Consider the following 27170-nt stretch of genomic DNA (forward strand, 5'->3'; position numbering starts at 1 on the left):
AATTGTAATAGTTTCTCAAATTACGTAATTTGGCGTTAAAGTTAAACAATATATTTGTTAAGAAGCAATTCATTGAACCATAAACATATTACGAAATCGACAATACTAATTTTTGACAGAATATTTATGTCTTAGAATAAAACAAAACCGATAATGTATCAAAAAGTTAAACAATATTTTCTATTTCGCACAATATCGAGTGATTCAATTGGTACACTATCAAAGGACACAGTTTTCACTAATAGACCTATCGTTATTTTAAACAAAATTTATTGTAAGAAAAAGAAGTGCGTAAAGATTTTTTTTATTTATTGTGCGTGTATGCGCGTGTTGCACGTGCGATCTCCCCTCCCCCTCAGAGCACACTGCTCCTACTGACTGCGTAAGTACATTTCTCCCACCATCTGTATACAGTAGCGAGCACGGAAAGTGGTGGTTTTGATGTTCAGTCGTTCAGCGACCTCCGTGCGCGATGGTCGAATCATTTGTTAATTTTATCATTCGTAACGGTCGACCGTACAGTGACAGAAACATGACAGCCACGTGAAGGCATTGTTTGTGACTCTGTTGCTTTTATGCATGCGCGAGTATTGTTGTGCATCGAGTTGTATTCATTCTCCTCATTCACACGAATTAAGTCCAACGACAGTTATCGAGATGCGGTTCGACGATCAACTTTTCGAGGTTCTCGGTAAGTACCGATTTTCTTCTATCGACGATTACGGCGGTTATGATTTTGATGTCGATTGCAGCAATGTGTTGGTCAAGATTTTAAATCGAACTTCGACATTAAATCAATTTTTGACGAAATACCCGATTTTATTTGCATAATTTCTAATTTGTCAATAAAATAACTATAGTACAAATATTCATTCCTCAAGTGTTGTAACAAAAATTTAAATATATATTTCTCTATTATGAATATTATTACTTGTAGCAATATGATTGTTTATCTCATTCATTTTGATCATGATTTAAAGGCAATAAAATATATCAAATATGCATACTTATTTACACAGCTTATAATGAAATTCGTTTCATGACTTAATTATGTGACTTTAAATCAAATCTAATCCTATTTTAAACATGAGATTTTTATTCAAAATTCTGTAAACAGATCAAAAGTAGGAATTGAAATTAGAATTTTACATACATGTCGTTTCTTAATTTTAAACCTTTACGAACACTTTGTTAAAATAATTCAATATGTCAACAGTTTTTAATTTGACAATAAAACTATAGAAGTTTTTGTTTAAATTGCTACTTTGATCAATTTGAGCTGAATAAATTTCGAAACCGCTGTAAATTTGTTGATTAGTTCTATGTTTTGAATTAAAATAAAATTAATTAAAGCTACTCTGCTGACATTATCTATGTACGTTTTGTAAGACGCATGATTGAGCACGTTCGTTCTGCGGTAAATAACATCTTTTCCTAAAACTGCGGTCAAGATATTATTAGGGAATTTATTCATTTTAGAAACGCTTTGCAAAAATTTCTTGGGAAAATTTTTTGATAATAATTAATCTTAAACCTTTGTTTATTGAATTGTGTTAAAGACTATATTTGCAGAAATGTGTTTCTGTGAAACTCTGTTTTTAGGAAATGCATGTATTCTTTATAGTGATTCGAGAAGTGTGCTTAACAGTGTAAATTATTCGTAAATCAGAAACAAAATGAACGCGAAGAATAATAAAGTTATTTATAACTTATATTTGAAAATTATTGTCTATTACAATCGGATTTAAATTAATATTCCATTGAATATTAATATAAATAAAATTGTATAATTATGTATATAGAACACTGTGTGGAATTTTTTCTGTTTATTCTTCGTACTTTATTTGTTTCAATAATAAATTTAGAAAATTTTTTTAAGTAATTTCAGAAATATTTTGACATTTGCTATGATTTTCTTATTATTATAGGTACTAGTTATTAACTAATAAATTTGAATTTTTTGCTCTTTCTCATTAACTTATGTATCTGTTAGTAGTCGTAAACAGGGTGATTCTAGAAACTAGAACAAGTCAGATAGGAACAATGGTACAGGAGAAGGTTGAATGGTTTACAACTTGTTTGCTGCAAGATACGATTGTAATTGTCTTTTTTTAACGGTGTTGTATATATTTTTTATTAGTCGGTTTTTCCCGTCATACTGCATATAAAAATATGAAGACAGAGATATCGACGAATGAAACGATATCAAAATAAAGCATACCAACAGTTACACCACAAGGTTCGCACTTTCTGTTTCTAAAACATCTCTTTAAACATATTTTACGTTCAAATATTTTCCAAAGTACTTACATTTCAATATTCGTACCTCGATACTTTTCTACATAAAATGTTAAACAGATTTAAAATACGCAGACCTTTCCCGAGAAAAAAATCGTTTAATTTTGTACAAAAAATTATATTTATTATAACACTTTGATGCAACGTATGAGGATACACAAAAAGATAAGTTACAGAGCTTTTTCCGAATAATTACAAAAAATGTTTAATAACCATTTTATTCTGGAATATCGAAAAGTTTAAATTAGTTCTATGTGTTTAGTAACAAGCGATTGAATTTCTTTTCTGTGAAATTAGAGTATGGTGGTATTGTTTATAAACTTCGTAAAAGTATATAAATTTAGCAATTCAAACAGCACACGTTAAAATGTACAGGATGGTGAAAAAAAATTTTTGACAAACATTGAAGAGCATTCAGTATTCATCCATAGAAGCGCAAAAATCTGAATCAACATGAGTCTGAGAATTATTCATTTTTGAAAAATAAAAGAAGAATGTGTTACAGTGTGGACATATCATATATATACACAGTTACATAAGTTTACACACACCCATCTAGCATGGTACACAAAAGTAAAGTAAATTAAGCATGTACGCTATATATGTTTGTAGAGGATCAACAAATTAGTAACATGACAGCAGAAACAATTCTTGCAAATTTTAATACATCTTGTATATATCTGTCATTGTATTTTGTATTTATGGATATTTTTATGGAAACAAGTTTATTATGTATTATATATTTTCAAAGTGTTACTAACTTTATAAATAACACAAATTGTTATTTGTAATATTTAAATTAAATCTCAAATTATTGATCGATTCAAACATTTCATTGAATGTTTCCAATCTGTACTTTGGATTCTTCGCAGAAATTACCATAAAATTGAATATTAAACAAATAGATTATCGATGGCTATTTGCTGTTGATTAATGTGTCATTAGAAACTGTTGTTCTTTAAGAGCAAGCTTACGATTTTATTGGAAATTACCCAAAAATTGTCCAAGCCAGGACGTAATAGATTACCAAATAATAGATTACGGTAGTTGATTTAAATTTAACAGATTAAATTTAGAAGTATTTTTGAAAACTTTTTAAAAATCCAAATTTTATAAAAAGATAAATGTGGAATAGGTATAATTGGGCACGTCTAGTTATACATCTGAAAGGTACTTGTAAATTCAATCCCTTGGGTTATTTAATTTTATGTTAATTTTGAAAAGGACTCAAATTACGAGTTGAAACTATTAAAAAAAAATGTCCGAATGGATTAATAACTTAAGATTCATTTCTAATTTTACTTAAAAAATAATTTTGATATTATAAGGCTATCGAAACTGGTTTTTAATAATATCGCCAATTTATGTGTGCATATTCTTGTACGATAGTAAACATTTAACTAGAGAAAATGTTTTATTCTTCCTTATTTTAATTTTCATGAGTATGACACACATCAGTAATGTTTGGCAACAACTTTTGATAGACCCATATTGTTAATTGCACGTTAGAAATGTTTCTGTATTTTGAAATATTCGTTTACAGAGAAATTCTTATTCAAAGTGTAATTATCGTCCTGTCAGTAGATAGTCTGCCAGCACATAATGTGATTCATTTACGACTGTCTCATTTTTTTTCTCTCTCTGTCTTGCTGCCTGAGCAGAAACGACTTCGTTCCTTTCTGTTTATCACAAACTGACTCATTAACCAACTACTGGCTTTGTTGCACTTTTCTTGTCCCCTCTTTTCTCGCTTTCCTCCACTCTTGGACATCCAACGTCCCTTAGATGGAAATATACCTTGTTAGAGTGTGACACAAAATTAATTGAAATCCTTTGTCGTGGACTGACGAATCTGGAAAGAATGCCTTCTCGAAGATTTTTATTCCTTTTCGTACGTGCCTCGCTTAATTGAATATCATTGTGGTATATAAAAATTAACCAGAAATGACTGTTTTCCATTTGATCACGGAAAATTTTTGTGACCTCTTCAAGCTTCCGAGAATTCTTTAACGAAGAAAGAAAAATCTGATCTTGAGAAAAACAAGAATAAATTATCCCTTATATTGAAAAATAACTTTACATTCGTTTGGTGGCTAAACTTTTGGTAACTCGTATTAATATTTCAACTCTTCCAATAATAACTTCTTCATGGCTGTTACCCGAGACGGCCTCACGAATTGAATTGCTAACTCATTTAAAATGATTTCTCTGGGAACATATTTATGTTTCTTGTGCAAGTTCAGACTGAAACAAAATGCATCAAATGTAACTCGAAATATTAATTAGATCCAAGGGAAAGTACAGTATTGATGTCTCAACGAATAAAGGAATTTTAATTTTCAAAATCTCATTCCCTTGTCAGTAGATAAATGATTTAGGGATAATTCACGTCCTAGATGCAGTTTCAATATCAACAATGACATTCTGAATACTTTGGTCGAGTCACGTTCCACTCGAGCTATTATACACTTGACAAGAAAACTGTCCTCATAATACGACAGCAGTCCAGTATGTCATGGCATAGGCAAAATGAAAATATTAGCGCAGTGTACCTTTCAATAGTCAAACGAATGTTATAAGCTTTGCAGCTTTGACATTCATTTTTATTTATTATTACGTAATACAAAATGATCCTTTTATATATGGTGTCTTGAATGAAAAATTAACTTTTTATCATAATCAAAAGCAAAACACAATGCTCATAATTTAGTGATCTAAGCAGGCAACTGTTATTCTTTCTCAAAAAGTGGACAAGGTGTCGCGAGAGAAAAATATTACAACGAACTTGACATTGTGCATCGAAAATCGTCAATAAAGCAACAAGCTTTAATGAATCGTAAATTGCTAATTTTGTTCGATGATAACGCAAGACTACATGCGATCGATACATACCTCCAAAATAGTAGAATAATTAAAAATCATCTATATAAAAATAAGTATAATAAATAAATAGAATAAAAGTAGAATAGTAGAATAAAAAGTAGTAGAATTTGTTCAGTTCTCTATTTTGACGATAACAATGACATTTTGATCATTAGAGAGCATGATTTTTATCAGGTATAAACAATCTGCAAAAAAATGCTAAATATTGCATATGATTGAAAAATATTCAGTTGCGACTGTTGGCTGTTACCCTTAACTGTTGGATATTACCAGTTTTTGAAAATAAGCATTTTGCTGGAACGGACAGTCCCTAGAATTAATAGATACTGTCTGTAATAAAATGTTCAATTAACAAAACGCAGCATCTCCAGGAAATGAAATACTTGTCTTTATCGTAAAAAGAAAAATGAAATTCATTTAAAATTCGAAAAAAACGAACAAAATTTATTCGTGACTCGAGTCAGAAGATTCAATTTCAAAAATCTCTTCAAAATTAAACATTTTGGTGCAAACCTAACCCAGACCTAACTACGAGAATTCTGTACACTGCGTCTGCGGAACTATCGAATCTTACTATCGGAAGGGTTAAATACTTATTTTCGCGCGGCTCGAGTCATCCCCACCCTTTACTTTATGTTCAAGACATTAGCGGCTCCCCACTCCACTCCTAATCTCCTCACGTAGACTCGAGTCATCCCCACTCCGTTCTCACGAGCCGAGCGCAAAACGCGTCAGCTGCTCGCCAGTCGTCTGCGCGACGTTGGTAGGAAGATATTAATTTTTTTTCTTTTTGTTGGTGTTGACGGTAATTTCGACGCGCGATCACATCTATGTGTGTTTCCACCCCCGGTTCTCCCGAACACGTCGACGTTGAGTGTGTTTCGTGTTCATTGTAATCACTATGTGCCGTCGAGGTCCGAATATTTACGCAATTAATATATTACGGCGCGTCACAACGTAATTTTCCGAAGTATCGACTCAACGATAAGAACGATAATGGAGGTTACCTGCGAGAACCTTTTCCCGAGAACGATGCGGTGGAACGGTGAACGAACAATCGAGGATCCCAACGCTTGATCCAGTGCTCCCTCTCTTTTTTTCCGTGGCTGTTTTCAAAATGGGACTGGCAGGTAAATGTTTTCTCGATAAGAGTAAACAGAAGCTCTTGGTAAGTTCGAGATGCTCTTCTCCGCTTACTATGCAGATCGTCCCGACAGTAACGACGACGATTGATAGACTTATTATTGACTTTTTTTCCGTGCATCATTGATAAGTATTTGCTCCACGACACGCTGGTGTGTTTTTGCGTCTACTCTGTTAGTTTCGTGAAATATAATACAAAATATTTAGTCACTAATTTTTTCCATTAAATTGTGCAACATTTTGTATTGATTTTGAGAACGAAGTAGATATGGATTCTTTATACAGACAGACGTGACTTTTTACTTCTTTTCTATTTCTACGCATTTGTTTTCTTTCCCCCCCTCCCCCCATCAATCACTACTCATAGGTATTTGCCGAGCAATAACTTGAATAATTTACGTTACTTTGAAACAGACTATACAACAATGATTTTGAAACTGAATTTAAACAATAATTTCTTTTCTCTGTGAAATTAAACGCGTTCGTTTTGAATTTCTGAATATATTGTTTTTATAGATTTGTTAAATAAAATATAAATAATCTTAATAGTTACTAACATTCGTATTTAGAAATTTCATATATATAAATGAGGTTTATAACCATATATAGTTTGTATCTCGCCTTTGTTGTTAACGTTTTTTTCTTATTTTATAAATCGTACGTAGTTATTTATCATTAACAATAATGTTAATTATTTTTTAAATTAAAACTGGAAATGTACATTTTCATGTTTTAGAATGCTTTTCACATATTGATATAATTCTATGAAAAACGTGAAAAATATTTGTTTTACCGGTGGCAAAGTTACTTTATTTGTTTTTTCTTTTTTTTTAAGCAAATCGTTCGTATTTGAATTTCATTTTTAGTTCGATACTTCAATATCATTAATTTGATTTCGAATGATATATTTTTTTATGTATCTTCCAATAGAAACTTCTGCAACGAATAGAATAATCTGCGGTACAAGATCATCCTCGATCATTAAAGGATAGTTACAAAGAAAAATATTCTATTTCAAGAGATAGTTGTAATGGCTCAAAAATTTGCGTCTTTACATATCTATCAAGTTCTAATTCGAGGGTTCGAAATAGTGACCTTGAACAATGATATATGCTCAGCAATTTGAACGAATTTTCGAAGTAATAACTCTCGTTGTTGTCTTGTTATACTTACAATTAGAACAAGGATACTATGAGAAATTTGTTGTGTACCGTGTTGTATTATTTGTTTGCGTATCATGTGGTATTGAAGGACATGACCGTTAGGTTATAGAATAATAATAAGTGTACCTACAATAAAATACCAAAAAGTAACTAATGCATGAAAATGTTGCAATAAACAAAAATGAACTGTGAAATGTAATTTCGAATATTTAAATTAGAACTTAACGAAGATTTAGCAATATAGAAATTGTCGAAATGTTTAAAGATGATCTTGTACTACGGATGTCTTCGTTGCAAAAAACTTCTACTGGAAGATACATAATATAATATATCGTTCCTGAAACAAAAAAAAACCTCAGGACAATATGGTCTGTGAAATCGAATCACTTCTGCCTAAAACATTTTTTCTATCTTTAACAATAAATGAGTTCTTCAGGTGGTTTGTCCTAAATGCCTTGTCCTACATATAGTGTCTAAAAAATATAGATGCATCGTTATGGTTGCACATGTTCATGAATACAATTATGTATAAGATTTATAAACATTGAATACATTGACACACGAGTTACATGACCTCAAACCTAGAATAGCATAACACAAACTTTTATTAGTTCCTTTTTCGTGGACTGTTTCGATATGCACGGATGTGTGTTATTTGTGGAACTTTTCTGTTCGCAAAAAATGACTTCAAAGTTCCATCGGGTACATGTGCTCTTGACTTCGGATTAGTATAGCAGATCTTGTTACTGACCATACCTCGCTTGTTGTGTTACAAATTACTATTAACAAATTATTATAAACCTACGATAGGTTTACCTACGTAGGTAAATTATTTATTTTTTACGAAGATTTAGCAATATAGAAATTGTTAAAAATGTTGCATATACTGCCACACACATAATTGCATCTTATGAAGAAAACTTTTGTGTTTTGAAACACTATTGTGTTTTGCGTATATAATTCTTTGAAAATTAAAATGATTTTTATCTTTAATTCCTCAATACTTCGACTACAAGTTCATAGTAGTCGGTAGTGATGTCATCTGTGAACACAAATACTTTGTACACTAATTCTCAGTCAAGAGTACCCGACAGATTTTCGATGTTTTATTTTTAAACGAGACCGCATTTGCGAAAACATTATTCTACACTATCTACGTACTTTTTCACAAAGGATCACCCATTAATACCAATAATAACGGATTGTTATGTACCAATACAGATAAATCACTAATGATATATCAGTATTTTCATAAATCGGCATGACGTAAAGCCTATAACTCTATTCATGTCATTATTCTTATAAGTGTTACTTAAACATAACAAAAAAATATCGATATAATAAAATATTTTGTGATTTGGTATAAGCCCATGACTACAAAAATATAGTACTAATTTATTCTGGTTCTCATTATTATCTTTTATCTTTCATTCAGAAAGAATTTACGTGTATGAACTTTGTGTAGTATTATTTTTGACAGATTGAGTATTCACCAAAAAATTTCTATTTATCTAACTTTCTTTCTCTGTTATTTTCGAATTAATTTTTCAACGTGTATTCAGTTACACAAATATAATTTCAAAATGAAAAGGATTTTTAGTCATCGTATAATTCCGAATGAGAAAGTAAAATATTAATATTTTTCTACATCGACGATATACTAAAATGTTAGTGAGGGTCATTTTTAACGCTAAGTTCGAAATAACCTTTCATTTTTTTAAATTATGCGAATAAAAAACACAGATGAAATGATTTTCGTGAGTATTATATTATCACATCTGATATAAATTTCCTCACGAGTACACGAAACACTCTGCAGCTGTAAGAAGCTCAACGATATAAAAATAATCTTAGCGTTAATGGTAAATAATCTTTCGGCGTAAAAATATCTTATAGGGATTCGAAAAGAATCGTGTTATATTTAGCTTGGAAATAATTCTTTTACGTTATAGTATATTTTATGTAAACTTGCTCTACTGTTATGTGGTTTAGTTTAGAAGAATAGTATAACCACATGTTTTTGGCATATGTTTTGTATTTTATCATTGTTTAATCATTTTTAATCTTTTTTTTCTACTTATTAACTATAGAAGATGATAGCTAGTTTTCTGGAATTAAACTTATTTGTCATAACATCTACTACAAAGTGTAGATATTAGTCGATCCAAGGAAATAATAAACAAAAATTGTTTCTACCCTCTTATTAGGCCCTTGTCAAATCTTTAATATCTTATGAAATTAATAAAAACATTAAAATAGTCTTTTAAGACTATTTTCAAAGACGTAAATTTCTTTTTGGACATTTCAGTCTTTCTTGTAAATGACTGCACTTGCTCATCAAGAAACTTTTTCTGTTAACTATATCTACAAAAAATTTGTATGAAATATAACCGTGAAGTAAATCTTACACGTACATCGTTGAAAATTTATGTTAAATATTTGAGAAATAGAATAAATTACGACAGTATGTATTAAGAAAGACGTCACTATTGGGTGTTCAAGTATAATATTATGCATTTATTATCTGAGAGTGACATAATTTTGTGGCTGACGAATCACTGTATTACACATGGAATCGCGATAACGTTTTGGTTATTGGGTACTATTTTCGAGCGTTCCTCTGCTTACTTATGATAATGCCGTTTCCACAGAACAAACGGAAGGGGAACTGCGAATTAACAAGTAAAAGAAGCTTTTAGCTAGAAGAGCCTGCATTAATTATTAATACTGTTAGTCCGCCGTGTAAACGCGTCTCTGAAAAATACGAAGTATATTCGTTTCGACCTTTTAATTTCATTCCGTTATTCGTCGACCTTGCGTTTTGATTTTCAGAGAAAGAGAGAATTAAAAAAAAAAAAAATGCATCATACCAAGTTCGCTGTGTCTTTCCGTTTTGCTGTACTTTGACAAACTTTACAATCATTAAAACTACATGGGTGGTTAAAATTAATTTAACGAAGCTAATTGTTTTTCGAGGCATCACGTTCCGTGACATGCTTGTAGTAAAATTGTTGTTTCATCTTTTTTAGTAAGTTGTCGTAATGAATAATGTAATCACATTTCTATAATCATCGGTTTAATCAACACAATTATATTCAAGCAGATCATTCTGTTAATTAATTCGAGTGTGAATACGAGAAAGAAAAATATGTTAAATTGCAGTATTTAAAGGGCAATCCTGTTGTTTTTAAAAGACTTTGGTTTAAATTAATTGAAATTCAAAATTAATTATACAATAGATATGATTACGGTTTATATTTCATATAAATACGGTTTATAATTTGTAGCAAATTTTATGATATTATATTTAATCTTCATCGATCGATTTTTATTTCTGTTTTAGTAAATCCAGTGAGACTATTATTATTTTGTTGAAAATTTTTGTAGATGGAAATATACTTGGTTCTCCGTTTGCTATTTCACTTATCTCATTCGTTACATCAATTTTAAGTAATGTTTGGATTAGTTTATAATCGAACTTGATTACATCTACTGTTTATCCAATAAAGTGACTCACATTTGTTAAATAGAATCGAAAAATTGCACGTGTTAAGAATTTCAAATTTTACACGTTACTAGTTTTTTTGGCACGTTCATTCTTATTATCCTTGCTTTCACTTTTATGCGTAAAACTCTTTCGTTTCGGAATAATTTAGTACCGGTAATTAGGTAACATTCGAAATTTCACAGGGAAGATTTATAAACTGAATTCGACTGATTGAAAACTAAAAATATTTGCATGTGAAAAATAAGATAATCGTTCGATTTTATTACATTTGGTTTTTGTAAAAATTCACTTCGTTTTAGTAGAAATTTAAATTTTCGAAGAAATCGTCTAATATTTATACTTCGTAATGATTTTTCTATCGCAATATATTTCATATTATTTCGTTCCCATGTGATGTCTGTGACGTTACTCAAACATCACTTTAACCCTGTAAGTGCTTGGGCTTGAGCATTTAACGCACGCGCAGTGTGCGTAAATTTGTTAATCCCGTTTATTAAGCATATTTGTCGAACACGCATAGGCGTCTCTTATAAAAATTGTATCAATTGATTGACTGCTTTTTAAGGGTTTGTAGAACCAAACGGATTAAACGTATTTCATTTCCATGTACCTCGCTATGTAAATATTTAGTTTTCAATGTTCGTGTACGACATTGCTTTTACGCGCAGAATAACAAACAGATTTATGAAAATAAATGATGTAATCTGTACTTAAATTTAGATCCCTACTTCAGTCGTTTAAGTTTTACAATTTCACCGAATTTATTAGCGATAAAAGATTATTTACTGGGGACCTATACGAGGGTTGCAACATTGGAGAAAGAATAAATTATTTCATTGCACTACGTATTCTTTGGAATATTATTTCCAGAAACAAATTTAATGTATCATACATAAGCTAATCATTATTTTCTTAAATAAATTTAAATAAATTATTTTCTTAAATATTTCTTATGTCGTTACTTGTTAAGCGTTTAATCGTTTAATTATAAGTCTCTTGAATGGATTGAACAAAATACTTATTTAATTTAAGTGCTTTCGTCCATTTTTTAGTAAGGATTTTGAACCTTAATTCAAAAATAAAATGTACATCAGAAGTGTAGTAAAACATTATTTTATTAAATACACAATGTCTATTATGATTTTTAAATATGACGTAGATTGATAAAATTTTGTTCGAATAATAGATGCCGAATGAAATTATTATTCTTTTGAACTGTTATACAAATAAACTTTTATTCGTTTAACGTGAAACATACTTTGATTGTGCAATTCAGATTAAAATAATTACCGAATAAGTAACACATCGAGATTCGTTTATCTTTTACGTGTTAGTCGAAATATAAATACTTAATTATTTTCCAATTTTCTCGATTGATCGCTCCATCTCGAGTTGCCTGAACGAACCAATAGAAACACACGAGTTATCTCTGAAGCAAGAGAAATACACGAGTTATCTAATACAGGTCAAGGTCATTTATAGCGTTTAATTGTGTAAAATTTTTAATCCAGGTGTACCTTAAACCAATGTTTGAATATGTTTATTAAATTCGATTAGGTAAATTTCGTGGAATTCGATCGGAAATAATATCCGGTTAGCAAGCTGGAATCCAGTGGTTCATTCGCTTACGTAATATAATATAATGGGACACGCACGCGACGTCTCTCCCTCCCCCTCTCTCTTCCTCTCTGTCTGTTTCTCCTGCAGTGCAACTGTCGTACTCTCACTGGTCGTGTCTGCTTGTCTCTTTCTCCCCGCGGCTTTCACAATTCATATTAACTTCGTAGATGAATCAATTGGTCACCTGAGCCCGAGAGACAGTACGAAGCGTGCACGAAACGACGGGTCAAAATCGAGGATTGAAGTGAAAAGTCGACAAATTGCTAAATAGGAAACCGTTGAAAAATAAAATAAAGTTTTGATCGTTGTTTCGCAACGAGGCCTTCCCGGTTCAATTATCGTCAACGATCGATTCGATTCAGAAAAATATCGATCGCGTGAAACAAGTATTTTCTTTGTTTTTTGTCACCATTCGCAGACACAGTCGTGAATTACACGTAGTTTCGTATTCAGGTTTTGGACATCGTAGTGTTTTAATGATTGCTTCATGCATTGGCCACCAAATAACCTGTAAAAGTTAGTACAAAAACTATTACAAAAAGTGTAATAGTCAGTGACTAATTTTATTCTGTAATAAATTGAACTGTAAAATATTGCATAAGTTTGTTTAGAAATTAATTTAGACTGCGCTTTCATATTGAACTTATTTCTAGTTATTGGATAATAATTTGTCAAATATTTGAATTCTTCTTTAATTATCCTTTACTTTAATCATTTTCCTTTACAATTATATAACTAAAATGTGTTTATATATTCTAATATATAAACCATTTGAAAAGTAGAACAAAGATTACATTGTTTATACTATTTGCTTTAAAATATATATTAATCATTAATAATTTACTTAAATGTGTCACGAAATATTTTCTTCAATGAAATTTGTCGGTATGATGTTCTACTATTAATCGACGTATCATAGTTTTCTAAATATATTCAACAAAATCTTTAAAACGTGAATAGAAAGAAAGTACGGAGAATGTATACATATTTTGTAGCTCGAAAATGAAAGCGAAGAAACCTCATTTAACTTGGAAATATTAAACACAGTATGATCTTGAAATGGAAAGTTATACAGCACGGGACAAAATGATTTCCATTCCGTAAACTTACACATTACTCTACGATAAATGAAAATGTATAGTATAAAAGAGATGCTGCATTTAAAATAACATTTTTATCATAAAACATGTTGATTTTTATATAAAAAGACTGTATTTTCCCTTTTCACGATCTTGATTCAGCTTGATAATAAAACATGTTCAAGGGGCAACTCAGGGACAACATTTTGAAATGTCGGACCAGATCTAGGTTAAGCTATTTCAAACATTTTTATCTAGAAATATTTCGCGAAACATTCACTTTTCAATATCCGAGGAACTGATTTATTTCTAATAATATGAATTTGAACATGTAGTTGCGTCAATGTGCTTGCAAGAAGAGTGGAGTTATAGGAAATTGGATTTTTCTAAACTTTCTTCCCATCAGCAGCTTAAAAAGATACACGTGCATTTAAGTGGTCCCAGTTTCTAGAACTAATCTTTGTTGTTTCTTAAACAGAAATTTTTTAAATATTTTTTAAATATTGCAATATTACCATTATATATTTTTATAATTAAAATTAAATCAATATCAGTTGTATTCGTTTAGATAGCTCGTTGATAATGCAATAAATGTCGTAGAGACTATTAACACGTTCTTGTTGTCTCTAAAAATTTTCATTAAAAAATATTTCAGAACTGTAGATTTGTATTGACTGAAAACTGTAACAAACCTACGTGAACCTGTATCGATACGAGTAGACCATACAAGAATAAAGTTAAAAGGGAAATGATTTTTCATTGTTAAAATTTTCAATTTTTCAATTCTGTTTTATCATACTGCTTTATATCGAGTTTAAATATTGAAAGTGCGAGAAATGTTCAATAAACAATTAATTCATATACCAATGGAAAGACATGCTATGAAACGTCTTCATCCTTCACGCGTGGAAAACTTTCCATGTTTCTTGCTTGTAAACGAAGTCGATGCCTTTTATCGCCCCACTAAAGATTTCTTTCGCTTCGAACAAAAAACGCCATTGCTTTTTTCCAACGTCGACAGAGTTGATTTTCATAATTAGCCTCCCAGGAAAGGTCACGTTCGAAGCGTTTCGTAATTTCATTCTCACTCTCGTGCTTTCATTTCTTTTTCTTTTTTTTGCTAAATTTGGAGTCGTTGATAAATTCTATTTATGATTCGCATTGAGTTCGTGACTTTAATAAATTCTACGACTTTCAAGCATATTAACTGTAAATATAAATTTTAAATGATAATAATTAGGAAAAGAAAATTATCGAATAGTATTTTAATGTAAGTAGCGTCACACAGTGCATTTATCTGTATTTGTTGATAAAAATTCTACCCTATTGATAATTTCTAGTAATAATTTTTAATTTATACACTTGCATCGCTATATTGGGTTTAATAAGTGTACACAATAAATATTTTACCCATCTGTTACGCAGAATTTAGTGGATTAAAAATAATACTTCTAAATTTGTTTTTTACTGTTATCTTAACGTTAACTTTCTTTATTTTTCAAATAGCAATTATAGATTTTTGTTAATATTTTGTTTACTGTTTGAAGCTACTACTTCGTTGCTGCATCGAATTAATTCTGGCTGCCAATATTCTACGTTGACAATTCACTAAACACAATTAAACAACATTCCTGTGATATGATGATCCAGACGCTTTAGTCAATCTCATCAATAAAGATTTTAATAAGGATTGGCTCCTCAGAAGGTCACAAAGCTTTTCTAGGTGCAGTTTTTCCGCGAAGAATCGTATCCGTGACCCTAAGCAATTATTTACACACTACAAACGTGTGTTTGCTTTCGAACATCTTTGTTGAATGTGACATTCTTGTTGGACATTCAATAGCGAATGGTAGGTCAGTGGATCGTGGTGAACTCCTTTCGTAAGAAATCGTCGTTTTTCTTGCATCTGTTACGCATTACTATGAATACAAGATGATCTATTAGCCTATTTAGATCGAATCTTTAATTCATTTTCGTATGCTTCTCAGTCATGTTAATGACCGTTTAGTTATGAGATTTGTACAGGTTGCTAGATCTTAAAACTCGTTACAACTCGGAGATACGATTAAATTTGAGATATGTTTATGTGATTTTATTTTATTATTTCTAAATGCTAAATCTATCCCTGAAGTGAATTGACAGAATCATTGTTTTTTATTTTATACTGCATGTATACAAGTATTTCAATATGATTAAAGTCTTCTTCGTAATGCATAGAAAATAAACATCAATTTTGAAGAAACAATAGTTTGTTATTGACTAGGTTAATTGAACAAAATTAAAAGCTATTAAAAAATGGTAAATTCTTGGAGTGAATGTTTGATATCGTTATTTTTAGTATAAATATTTTTACTCATTGAAACAGGAAGTAAGAAATGCGATACGGTACTAAAAAATTCAAGTTAAATAATACTTTACTTTTTTATAGAACAGCAAAGTCAATGATACATTAATCTCTTAATTCGTACAAGATGAAAGTTCAAAAATAATGTACATACAATGCACTGAATATTTATAAAATTAATAGCATTTTTTTCTTTGCTGAATTTCTATAAAAAATTAATGTAGATAATGATCGATTAGTCTAGATTGTACCGAAAAGGTAAATATTCTTTTTCACGGACGTATTTTATGAGATATTCCGATTATCGATGTTTTCTAACCGGGTGATTAATTTAACGCAGAGACGTAATTCATAAAAAGAAAACTGCCATCACGTATATGTTAAATAAACCAAGCCAAATGACCTTGGACGACAAACATCATGTCTTAATAGGAAAAAGGAAAAGATGTAAAAGCTGTATATGTTTCGGTATAAATATGTACCTATATTAATTCAGATGATATTCAGAATGGTTATCGTTAATTTCCATTTATTCTTTAATACGATAAGCGAATGAATCTTTAGACGGCCCGTTTTCCTCGTATAAACGTGAGTTTTGTTTGTTAAAGTTATTTGAAGATCAACACACCCTAGGTAGTTGAATTTGTCTTTTAATAAACTGCGCCAGTGCGTTAACGAAAATATGTTATTCTCTTTAACAAAATATTGATGACCTTGAAATCTCGTGTGACGGTGAAAAGGAAATTTTGCTTACAAGAATATTTGTTTCTCTGAATCGCATATCTTTATAGTGGACTTTTTTTCTTATTCATATTAGCAACGGAAATATTCGAGATGCTCAAGTTAGACAGAAACATCCGTTATGTAATCTATCTATTTTTTAAAATTTTGTACTTGTTATAAAAATAGTTTCAACCTCGCATTAAAATTGTTGAATTAGACTGTAAATCTATATGTACGTTCCTTTACAAATAGCTTTCGATTATATTTCCATGCGATACTTATTACAAATTACAAATCACAATAAAATGAAAATGTGCATCACATGATTGACTGTCTGGATTGAGTGTATACTTCACATAAAGATGAATAGCGAAAAATATTGAACACATATCTGTTTTGTCGGCTGATATTTACCTTCAAGGAATGAAAATTATTTTTAAAATTGTTTTAAATTCACTCTAATTGGATACAGTGGCAATACATTATGGGTTTAATGAAATTTTGCATTAAACTATATTGTTTCCATTACTTTTCAAAAAATTTAACTAAACAAGCATTTCATTAACAAGTTTGAGAGTAGCTTTCATCTTAATTTCAGTTTTAATTTTATTTTGTTCGATTATACATATAAGTACTACTATTATTTTTCACGGTATACGAACATGTCTTGAGTATATTTTGTTAGATTCTAATCTATCCATTCGATTCTATTTATAACTATATACTGTTTTCATTTTCCGTAATATTTTGAAACCGTTTGCGATGTACTTAAACCCATCACTACTCGGAAATTTTTTTAAGTGAGAGCATATTTAATTTTTTTATATTTTCGTATATTATCTCTATGACGTAAGACTTAAAGAAAGAAAGGAAGAATTTTATATTTATTTATATTAAGGTCTTTGAATTGGAGCAAATATTTATGTTTTGTATTTCGTTATTTTTGAATAAAAGTCATTACATTTCTTAACGTTTATGCAGTGTAGAATTTTGATACATCAATAAGTTTCTTTCAGCATGCTCGATTGCATCAGTACTTAATATAATACTGCACGAAGCTCTTTGACTTTAACCTTGAATGAAACTTTGCGTGATAAGAGGTAAAGCTTCGAGTAAGGTATATTAAAGATTCGCATTGGCATTCATGTTTGAAGATTTATATTTGAGTTTAGCGTTAGACAGCTCACGCTGAGAATTGCGTTTAATGTACATAAGTGTGCTTGAAAATGTGTTGGGAATCGACAAAGCATTAACGAATATTCAGAGTCATATTTCATAGAAATATTCTTTTGCAACATAACGCTGTGAAAACCTATGGTTGATATAAAGTGCTTTACTTTATATCATTTAGAATTAAATAAATTTAAAAATACATAGTAACAACACACGGAAAGATCATTCTACCTCGTTTCTTCTTATGGAAACGTAGAAAAACTACAGAATATTCATTATAACGAATATCCAGCGAGTTTTAAGTACTTCTTGCGATTTTATATTCTTCGATAGCTTAATACTTACTTTCAAATTTAGTAGAATCTCATTTATCGAACCAGAATACATTTCAGAGTATTAAATTTTATAATGAAAGTATTTTTCTAAAAGATATCCCACACAAGCTGGACCAAGCTGTATCTTTGAAATATTTAGGAGTAGAAAATGAAGTCATAAATAATTTCAGATGCCCCACATTTCTGTGTTACTATATAGTATGAATCCCTGTAACATTGAACCAACAGTTGTTTTCTCCAAGTACCCTAATACTGTTTTATAGAAAATGAAACATTATATCGACTGATATACTGAAAAATGTAAAGTTTCGTCACAAAAAAAGGGCAATTTTGCATATGTATTCAGATATGTGAGTGCATACTAGTGATATAGGTTTATAGAGCACATAAAATTATTTAGTTGCACTTAATGACTTTTTTCACTATCTATTGGTACAAACCGTTTCGCAACCATTTCTGTAATTGGCAGCGTACACGTTTACACGTAATAATGGCATCAGAGCAGCAACGTGATGCGAAACCTGTAATTAACAGGCGTCAAAAAAGAATTCAACAGGTGGCAATTGGCGAGAATATCATTAAATTAGCGAAAATTATACTGTATTGGGAAAACTGATTACTTGCATTAAAAATATCATTATTAAATATGCTCGTATCGGTAATATATATGCAATCTTTAGTCGATTTGCAAATTTTCAGTTATTTTAGTAATCACTCTATTTCGAATCACTCCAATACTTCCCGAAATTAGTACTAGAAATTTTAAGTACTACCGAAATATTACATTTTTGTGTAATAATAATAATAATAATAATAATAATAATACCAATGTGTAAAGATAATAATAAAAATTGTTAATAATATAGAGAGCAAGTTTAGATACTGACAATTTAAAGGATATTTATTGTTTTCGTCTGTTATTTACATTAAAATAGATGTCTAGTAACCAGAATTCTATTGATCTATTATGAAAAATATAAGGTTATTGGAAAATAGACATTGTTATATCGTTCACTATTTTCCTCCGTCATTTTTTTCTATTTTCAATAAAACAGGAGGCTCGAATCATCCCAAACGACTTGACGCACCCTGTATATTAATCCTCAGTTGGTAAGATAGAATGTTTAGGTCAATCGTATAGTGAAGTCAAATTGACTCCTATCAAAAGACTAGGTGGTATGGTACACTTTGTATAACTAAATGCGCAATTGTAACTTGATGCCCGACTAACCGATTATCAAACTATAAACTATAAAAGCAGTGTAAAAATTTGCCAATAACAATATCAAAAAATAGACATAAAATTTAACAGTACGTTAAAGTCTGAGTAAATAGAGTTTCACATAGAGTTTCACATGTTCCATAATATTAATATTATAGATGTCGCAAAAAATGAGACAACAATTATGGTAGGTTGGGGTGATTTTGTCACTTTTTGAAAACAAAAATTATTCTTCCTTATTAATTTTTTCCTAGAAAAAAATCCTAGCTTTACAATTGTTCCAGTTGTAGATTATACTCTGAAAACAACATATTAAGAGTAGAAAATTTTAAATTTGAAAGGAGTTAAGCAAACTATCGAAATTACCTTGAAAATTGTAATAAACGAGAAAGTGTGTAATTCCCAATATATTTTCAATAATCTCACATATTCTCATCAACCAGTATTATATCGACAGGAAGTAATTTCGATCATACACGTATTTCTGTTGAAATGCTATGCTAATTGCACTGCTAATCTTATAAAAAATGATAAATTGTATTAGTAGATTAGGCTACATACAAGGATAAAAACATTACATTTGATAGCCTATTAGGCCTTTTCAAAAAGAGATATGGTTCCAGACAACGCATATAAAATTTTACTTTCGCTTTTGATCTGGTTAAAGTTAGGCAAAAAGCCAGGAATGATTTTGATACTATTATTTTGTTAAGAGTAAATTCAAATTCAAAATCATGGTCTTAATTACCCCAGTATTATTTAAAGAAAACCATATTAATCGACTCGAAAAAGTAATTTGGAAAACTTATATAATATTAAATAGATATATGAGAATATTTTTAAATATATTTGATCCTACCTATTGTATTTATAAAAATAATATAGTTACCACTGTTTTGTAAAATTTCACATTATCAAGTAGTACACTACTTGACAATACGATGTATTCTGTAGCACGTGCAATATCAGAGTACACTACTGTGTATTCTGTAACACGTATAATATCAGCAATATTTTCCAATTAATATCACTGCGTCTTAGGACATACAATGAGATATCAGAACAATATGATAAATATTATTTTTTTCGATATTGAGTATAATAAAGGTAGATAGTCGGAATTATCCAGCTAATTCTACACAAGGAACAATATAGTTCATTTTCTCCCAATCCTATCAACTTGAGAGTTTTTTAAGAAGATAAATCGCATGCACATTATAACGAATAAAAAAAAAAAAACCTAAATTATAGTTTAGATTAGAAATTGATAACTTGAAAACGAGATTCGACAATCGTTAATCCCAAGGAAGTTGAAAAGTTATCCTGAAGTAGATTTCCGTCGGGTATGTCACAGTCGTACTTCTCTCTCGTTTAATTTCCATGAACTGTACAAAATTTGGTCGAATTCGTTTGGAAAATATTGGTACCACCTGATATCGTAGGTCTCGTATCAAGTCGGCCGTGCTTTAAACGCGAGGCGAAGTATCTTGTGTCAGAGGTCCGCGTGATAAACGATTCGCTCTCGAGGACACGATTTCTTTTTTATACGGAGACTTTTTACCACAACGATCTGCGATTTTATGAGTATACTGAGGACCCGATTTGAGCGAGCTGTTTAGAATCGAAAAAGCGCGCGATGCGTGCGCCGAGCGTCTTAGTCTGCGGATCAAGGCCCGGTCAGCACTCAAGTCACTCTTGTTTTTTGCTCTCGTCAATGAAGCGTTACAAAACCACTGGTTTGCCTGCTCGGTGTCAAGGTGTTGCTCAATAATTCCCGTCAGGTGGAGAAAAAATGGACCTACTAGTCAATAGATGTTTTCACGATGGCACCGATTTATTTACCTGTGTTATCCTACTCCCCATCCCGATTAAAATATTTCACCCAATACGATCAGTACATTCCTGCCAGAATTGATCTTTCTTTCTCCTGGAAATACATTTAATATACGATTTTTGTTGCTAAAGTTAATTATTAATAAACAGATCCATACGTACTCCTTTGTAAACAGAAGAATTGAAGAAAAAGAAAACTGTATTTAATATGTAAATACATACACGCCTACCCGTTATGTATAAAAACATAAATGAAGACGTGACCGCGTATCTACGAATCCGTGTAACTCGAAGACTCGCTGTATTTCATAATTGTGCTGTAAGAAGATAGCGTTAAAAATAACATATTCAACATAATACTTGTGGTGTATTAGTACTTAACGGTTTTACAAATATTCAGCTTGAAACTTGTTATGAAATATGTTTATATTACTATTTTTGTATCGAATAAGCCACCGTTTATTTTTCCTTACGATGGATTAGGTTAAAAATGATACTATTTTTAATTCTCGCAATATTCAAGTACTCTGAACAAGAATACCAGTAAATCGAACTGACAACTGGATGTATTGAATGGATAAGAATATCAATGATAAGACTTTTATAAGTTTGTGAAGGTAAGCGGATACAGATTACTAGGGCATAAAACTCACTAGAGCTTCAAAACAAGACACAATAAAATTACAACTATTTCGATACGAATTAGTGCAGTTATTTGGTAGTCAATGCATGGATTGATGACGAGATCTTATCCCTTTATTGCAACGTTTTTCAAAATAAATCCTAATAAATGATAAATCTTTGGAGGGGCGTAAAAGGAAATGTTTAATACAAAAGAACGATAGCTTATATTAAACATCTCTCGTATTTGTGTTAATAAATGACTGATCGTCACGGTTTCACAACTGTAGGAGTATATTTTTATTATATCACTGTGTCAACTTTTTCACTTTGCCTATTGTCTATTTTGTGAAGATGTCGAAGTACTGTAAATTCAAAAACACCTATCTTCCTTATAACTGTCTAATAATTTTAGTGATGTTTGACTTCATCAAAGTATTAAGAATCCACTGACAGTATCGTTGTCAGCACTAGAATTACCGTGTGTGTTATTTCTGTTTTGAGTGAAATTTTAAAAACCAAAAAAGATTGTATGCTCAACTGTCAGTGCGCTTCCTGTTCCTAATTAATCCTTTGCATCACCAGCAATACACTCGGTTCAAATTTGAACCGGTACGAAGGATAAACAAACATTTTTTGAAGAAATCATTTCAACTTGGAAAATTGTAAAAAAAAAGAAATTCATTGTACTATTTAATATTCAGCGCTATAAAAGATTGTCTACTGACGAGGTGTTACATAATTTCTAAAACGTCTCGCGTATATTAAACATTATTTAACGACAAGTAGTCATTCTACGTTTTCCCGTTAACTACTCGTGCAAGTTACTATTGTGTTTCATAAGTATTCTAAATACGAGCTAGAAAATCAAATGGGAGGTAAGGACACGGGGTGATACAACGAGCAGACAATAAATGTTAGTTCTTGCAAAATTCGCAGAGCCGATTATTTATTTGCAAATGCAACAATGTTTATTTGCGAAAAGAATGATGTAACAATAACCCGAGTAGAAATGCTAACAAAAATCATAGCACGAAAGTCTGAAGTCCGAGTGCACGTATAGTGTGATACTGAATGTATCAATTGAAGATACAGGGTGTTTCTTTCCAACTTACTGACGTGTATAAAAGTAGTACGTTAACGGAAAGATTCCACCGCTCGCGTAAACTGTGAGACGTGTAAACATTAGTTGACATTGCTCAGATACGATAACGGAATGTAAACAATCATAGCTAGACACCAAATAATGATAAGAACGTTAGTATTGGTTCGTTGTATTAGACGTGAAGTTTGCTATTTGCTCGAGATGCCCATTTAAACACTCTTACTGGTGCCCCTCTACTTAAGGTTCGGAAAAAAGCATTTAAAACGCGCTGTTAAAATTTAGCCCGACGGTATTTAGAAATACCGTCATTGTAAGATTACAGTCCCTATAATCAGAGACAAATACTGTATATAAAGAAACCAACTTTGTCGATGTGTGTATAAATAGTTTAAAAATACATTCTGTATGGCAAGTAGCGTAGTTATCGTCGGTGCGTCGAAAGTTTAAAAAATAATAACTACAAAAAAAAAACATCGAGAATAAATAATTTAAAGAAAGATACTATTTTTGAAAACTAGTATTGCGCAAGACGGTGCTTTTTTTGTAAAAAAAAAGAAAAACAATTTTTTTGCATCTGCGAAACAGTTCACGGACATACATTTATGAATACTTTTTTCTTCTTTTTCATTATGAACTGTACCAAGTTTGCACTTTTGGTCTTAAAACATTCTGTAGTTATTGAACGTTATCCTTTTATCTCAGCATTCATTTTATATTCCTGTCAATAATTTCATGCGGATTCTTTGTTTTTATTGCTTGGAAGCTGACGCATTACCTTCAGGCTTGCCAACCGTATTCTTCTACAGATGGTAAAATAACGTATTTTTACTTTTGAAAAATCAAATTATTCAACTTAATTCAATTCATCACTTTATGTTTACTATTCGTGTAACATGTTTTATCGAAGCTCTAAATACTTATATCTTCACTGTATATTTACTGTAAAAGTACTTGCAATGTACAAGGTTACATGTACAATGTTTGTGATGATATTGATCGAAAATGCTGGTCAATTAAAATTTTACATTTCCCTCAATCGAAATTACAATCCAAACATTTTGATATTTTTATTACCTATTTTACTTTTCTATTGTGTACTCTTTTTTTAATAATCCAGGAATGGTAATTCGAATTTCCTCCTATCGCAGGCATTATATTTATAGATACACTCTCGTAAAAAGAAAGAAGCTAGGATGAAGCGGGGGGAGGGAGAAAAGTGGGATAAGAAAAGTGAAAGTTCCCTCGATTAGTGGAGAAGGTATTGCTAAATTTTTGGTCACATTCTCGACCAATAATTGCGCGGTACTACGCTCAACGTGATCCACAGTCACGTACGTTCATTATAGAAAATATTGAGAGTGGAGGTAAAGCGAGTTGGTAGTGGATTGCGACGATTACGTCACGTGGATCAGTTCTGCATATCATCGCGTGTCAGCAGAATCGAACAGAGTCAAAGGATTCTCCCAAAAATACATTGGTGCACGGAACTTATCGAAGACGAGTTTCTCAATTAGTGTGTCTTAACAACGAGTACTTATTAAAAAAAAAAAATAATGCAAAAAGTTTGCACAGATCTGTTTCACTTCGTTTCCGAGATTGTTTTGAAGTTCCAATCATTTTGGAGCTACAATATTGGGTCGTGACACACGATTTATCCGTTCAAAGATAGCCACACGAAAACTGTACAAAAATACTCTAGTGGGGTCAGACATACGTCGAACTGCCAGAGAATTCGGAGGACAGTTTGGCACAAGTGCTGCGACAATTTCCAGACAGATAAGGCAAATCGATGATGTCAGAAAGCTTGAAAAATGGATTTCTTCGGGATGCTCGATGAGAATCAAAAGAATCGGAGATTCGCTGCTTCTGCGCTGTCCCATCCATCTTGGATCGAATAGTAACTCGTGACAAGAAATGAATAATGTAGGATGATCGACGTCAATCTGCTCAACGATTGAATGATCACGAACCATCGAAGTCCGTGTTAAAATCAAGTTTATACTGTAAGAAGGTAATTGTGACTGTTTGGTGGCCAGTTGCTGACTCTATGGTGTCTTTGAAAAACAAGGTGAATCGATAACTGCCTGATCTTACGGTCGACGAATCATAAAAGTCTGTGTTAAAATCAAGTTTGTACTCTAAGAAGGTAATTGTGACTGTTTGGTGGCCAGTTGCTCGCTCCATGGTGTCTTTCAAAAACGAGGTGAATCTATAACTGCCTGATCTTACCGTGAAAAATTGACAACAAACAACATTGGTCAACAGAAGTGATCCCATATTTCCTCGCAGCAATGTCCGATCGTGCGTCTCGCGTTTAACGCTGCGAAAGTTCAACGTACTCAAGTATGAAACTTTGTCACATCGATTACACTCCCGTGTTTTATATCCTATCGTCACTTGGATAATTTCTTTTTTCAGAGATCATTCTCCAACCGAGAAATTCCGGGACATTTGTTTCTGGAATTCATCGAACCTAGGGCACACAAATTCCATATAAATGGGACTTAAAGCCTTGTACCGCGTTGGTAAAAGTGCCTTGATACGGTCGGTGAATAGTTTAATTAGTGAAATTATTGTATCATTAAAGAGGCAGTGTACCTTTATTTTACAATAAAGAAACGAAAGTTTCGTCTATTACTAGCGATGGGACCAATCCAATTAGAAATTAATTATTTATTAATACCGATACGTAAATATCAATTATCAAACATAGTGTCATGATATCGAACAAGCATCGAAATAAATTGTCATTGGTATTAGTAAGATGTTTCTTACTAATTAATGTAATATAAGATGTTTCTTCTATTATTTCTAATAAGTTATAAGCGCAATTAAACGAGTATTAAATTTAATGTAATGAATAGATATCGATACGATCGGAAACAATAATTATTTTAAAGTATTTAATGTATTTAATTATTATTTTTCGATCGATTGCAACGATCGAAGGAACATGTTAAAAAGAAAAGTATTAAATAATAACTTGCTATGTTCAATTATTATGTATTTCTATATGTTCTATATGTCTGCAAAAAAGAACCATTTAATGGCATATATTGCATAACGTAAAATCTCTGCGAAGAGTTGTACAAAAAATTCAACTCCATTATTGTCTTTATATTTTCTTTTTAAATCAAACTATTAACATATGAGTAATACTTTTGTATATTCAATAGTTTAATAAATAATTGCAACTATTGACTTAAATCAGAGATATTACGTACGTTTATTACTTATGTATGAACATTGCGTATATAGATCTCTAGATATGATCATGTTTCTCAGTTTCAGACTTTTCTGTATTTCGTTAACTGTATATTTGCTTAGGAAGAAAATGTTCAAAGTGGCCACATATTTATTTAAACCCAGTTTATCGTAAATTCTCGAACGTGTTAAGAAAGTTTCGATAATTCAAGTTCTTCGGTACATAGGGAGACTTCATTTGCTTACTTTTGCGCGTGATTTTGATAAAATTGCAACAACAAACTAGTCATTCTTAACTAGTAATACTAAATTACTGCCTACGCGAACAATTGCCTACGAGAATGTCGTTAGAATGCAAAAAGGGGTGCAACTTAAAGAACAAAGTCGAATCGAGAATATGTTTATACAAACTATTGTCGCCTTGAGGTTTCGAATCCACTTCTGAAATATTACCCACGGAACACCCTGTGTAAGTGTCGTTCAAGTGGAAACCTCGCGTCTGTTACAATGAAATTTCCACCGCCGCGTTTCGTATCGAGACGCATAATCAGAACGACATAATTGTCAGAAGATACAGCGAATAGGGTCAGGAACTAGACTTTGGCTTGAGTTAAGGCAGGTCCCGTCCACTTCGGTATGCGTCGCAAAATAGAATCGGTAATGCATTTCACGCGATGCACCACGCTCGCCTCGGCTTTACGTTAAACTACGGTTTTCTTACCGAAAAAAAACGATACGTCCGAATACACATGCGTTTCACGGATGTTCAGTCCGAAGAATTAAACTTGGTATACGGATATGTTATCGCTCTCACTGACAATCATCCGTCACTCTTGCTTGTGCGTTGGTTTCCACCAAATACATTAAAGTAAAATACGAAACTAGAACGAAACGCCACTATACACTTATATAAATA

The 27170-nt window shown here is 31.2% G+C and overlaps 1 protein-coding gene and 1 long non-coding RNA gene across 4 annotated transcripts in view; both read left to right on the forward strand.

Moving 5' to 3' along the window:
* Positions 1-462: 462 nt before the first annotated feature.
* Hnf4 (Hepatocyte nuclear factor 4) overlaps positions 463-27170 on the forward strand; it is a 50697-nt gene continuing 23989 nt past the window's right edge. For 2 of the 3 annotated variants that reach the window (XM_076304046.1, XM_076304047.1), the window contains exon 1: positions 463-691. In XM_076304046.1, coding sequence (XP_076160161.1) covers positions 580-691 — 112 coding nt within the window. In that variant the 5' untranslated portion in view covers positions 463-579. Of the gene's footprint in view, positions 692-5936; positions 6312-27170 lie in introns of those variants that run through there. The other variant, XM_076304048.1, reaches the window with a different exon arrangement.
* Positions 24220-25692, forward strand: LOC143143205 (uncharacterized). Its single transcript, XR_012991058.1, has 2 exons — positions 24220-25393; positions 25469-25692. It is a non-coding gene; the product is annotated as an uncharacterized LOC143143205 (long non-coding RNA).

This window comes from Ptiloglossa arizonensis, chromosome 2 (genome assembly GCF_051014685.1).
Source record: "Ptiloglossa arizonensis isolate GNS036 chromosome 2, iyPtiAriz1_principal, whole genome shotgun sequence".
Classification (NCBI taxonomy): domain Eukaryota; kingdom Metazoa; phylum Arthropoda; class Insecta; order Hymenoptera; family Colletidae; genus Ptiloglossa; species Ptiloglossa arizonensis.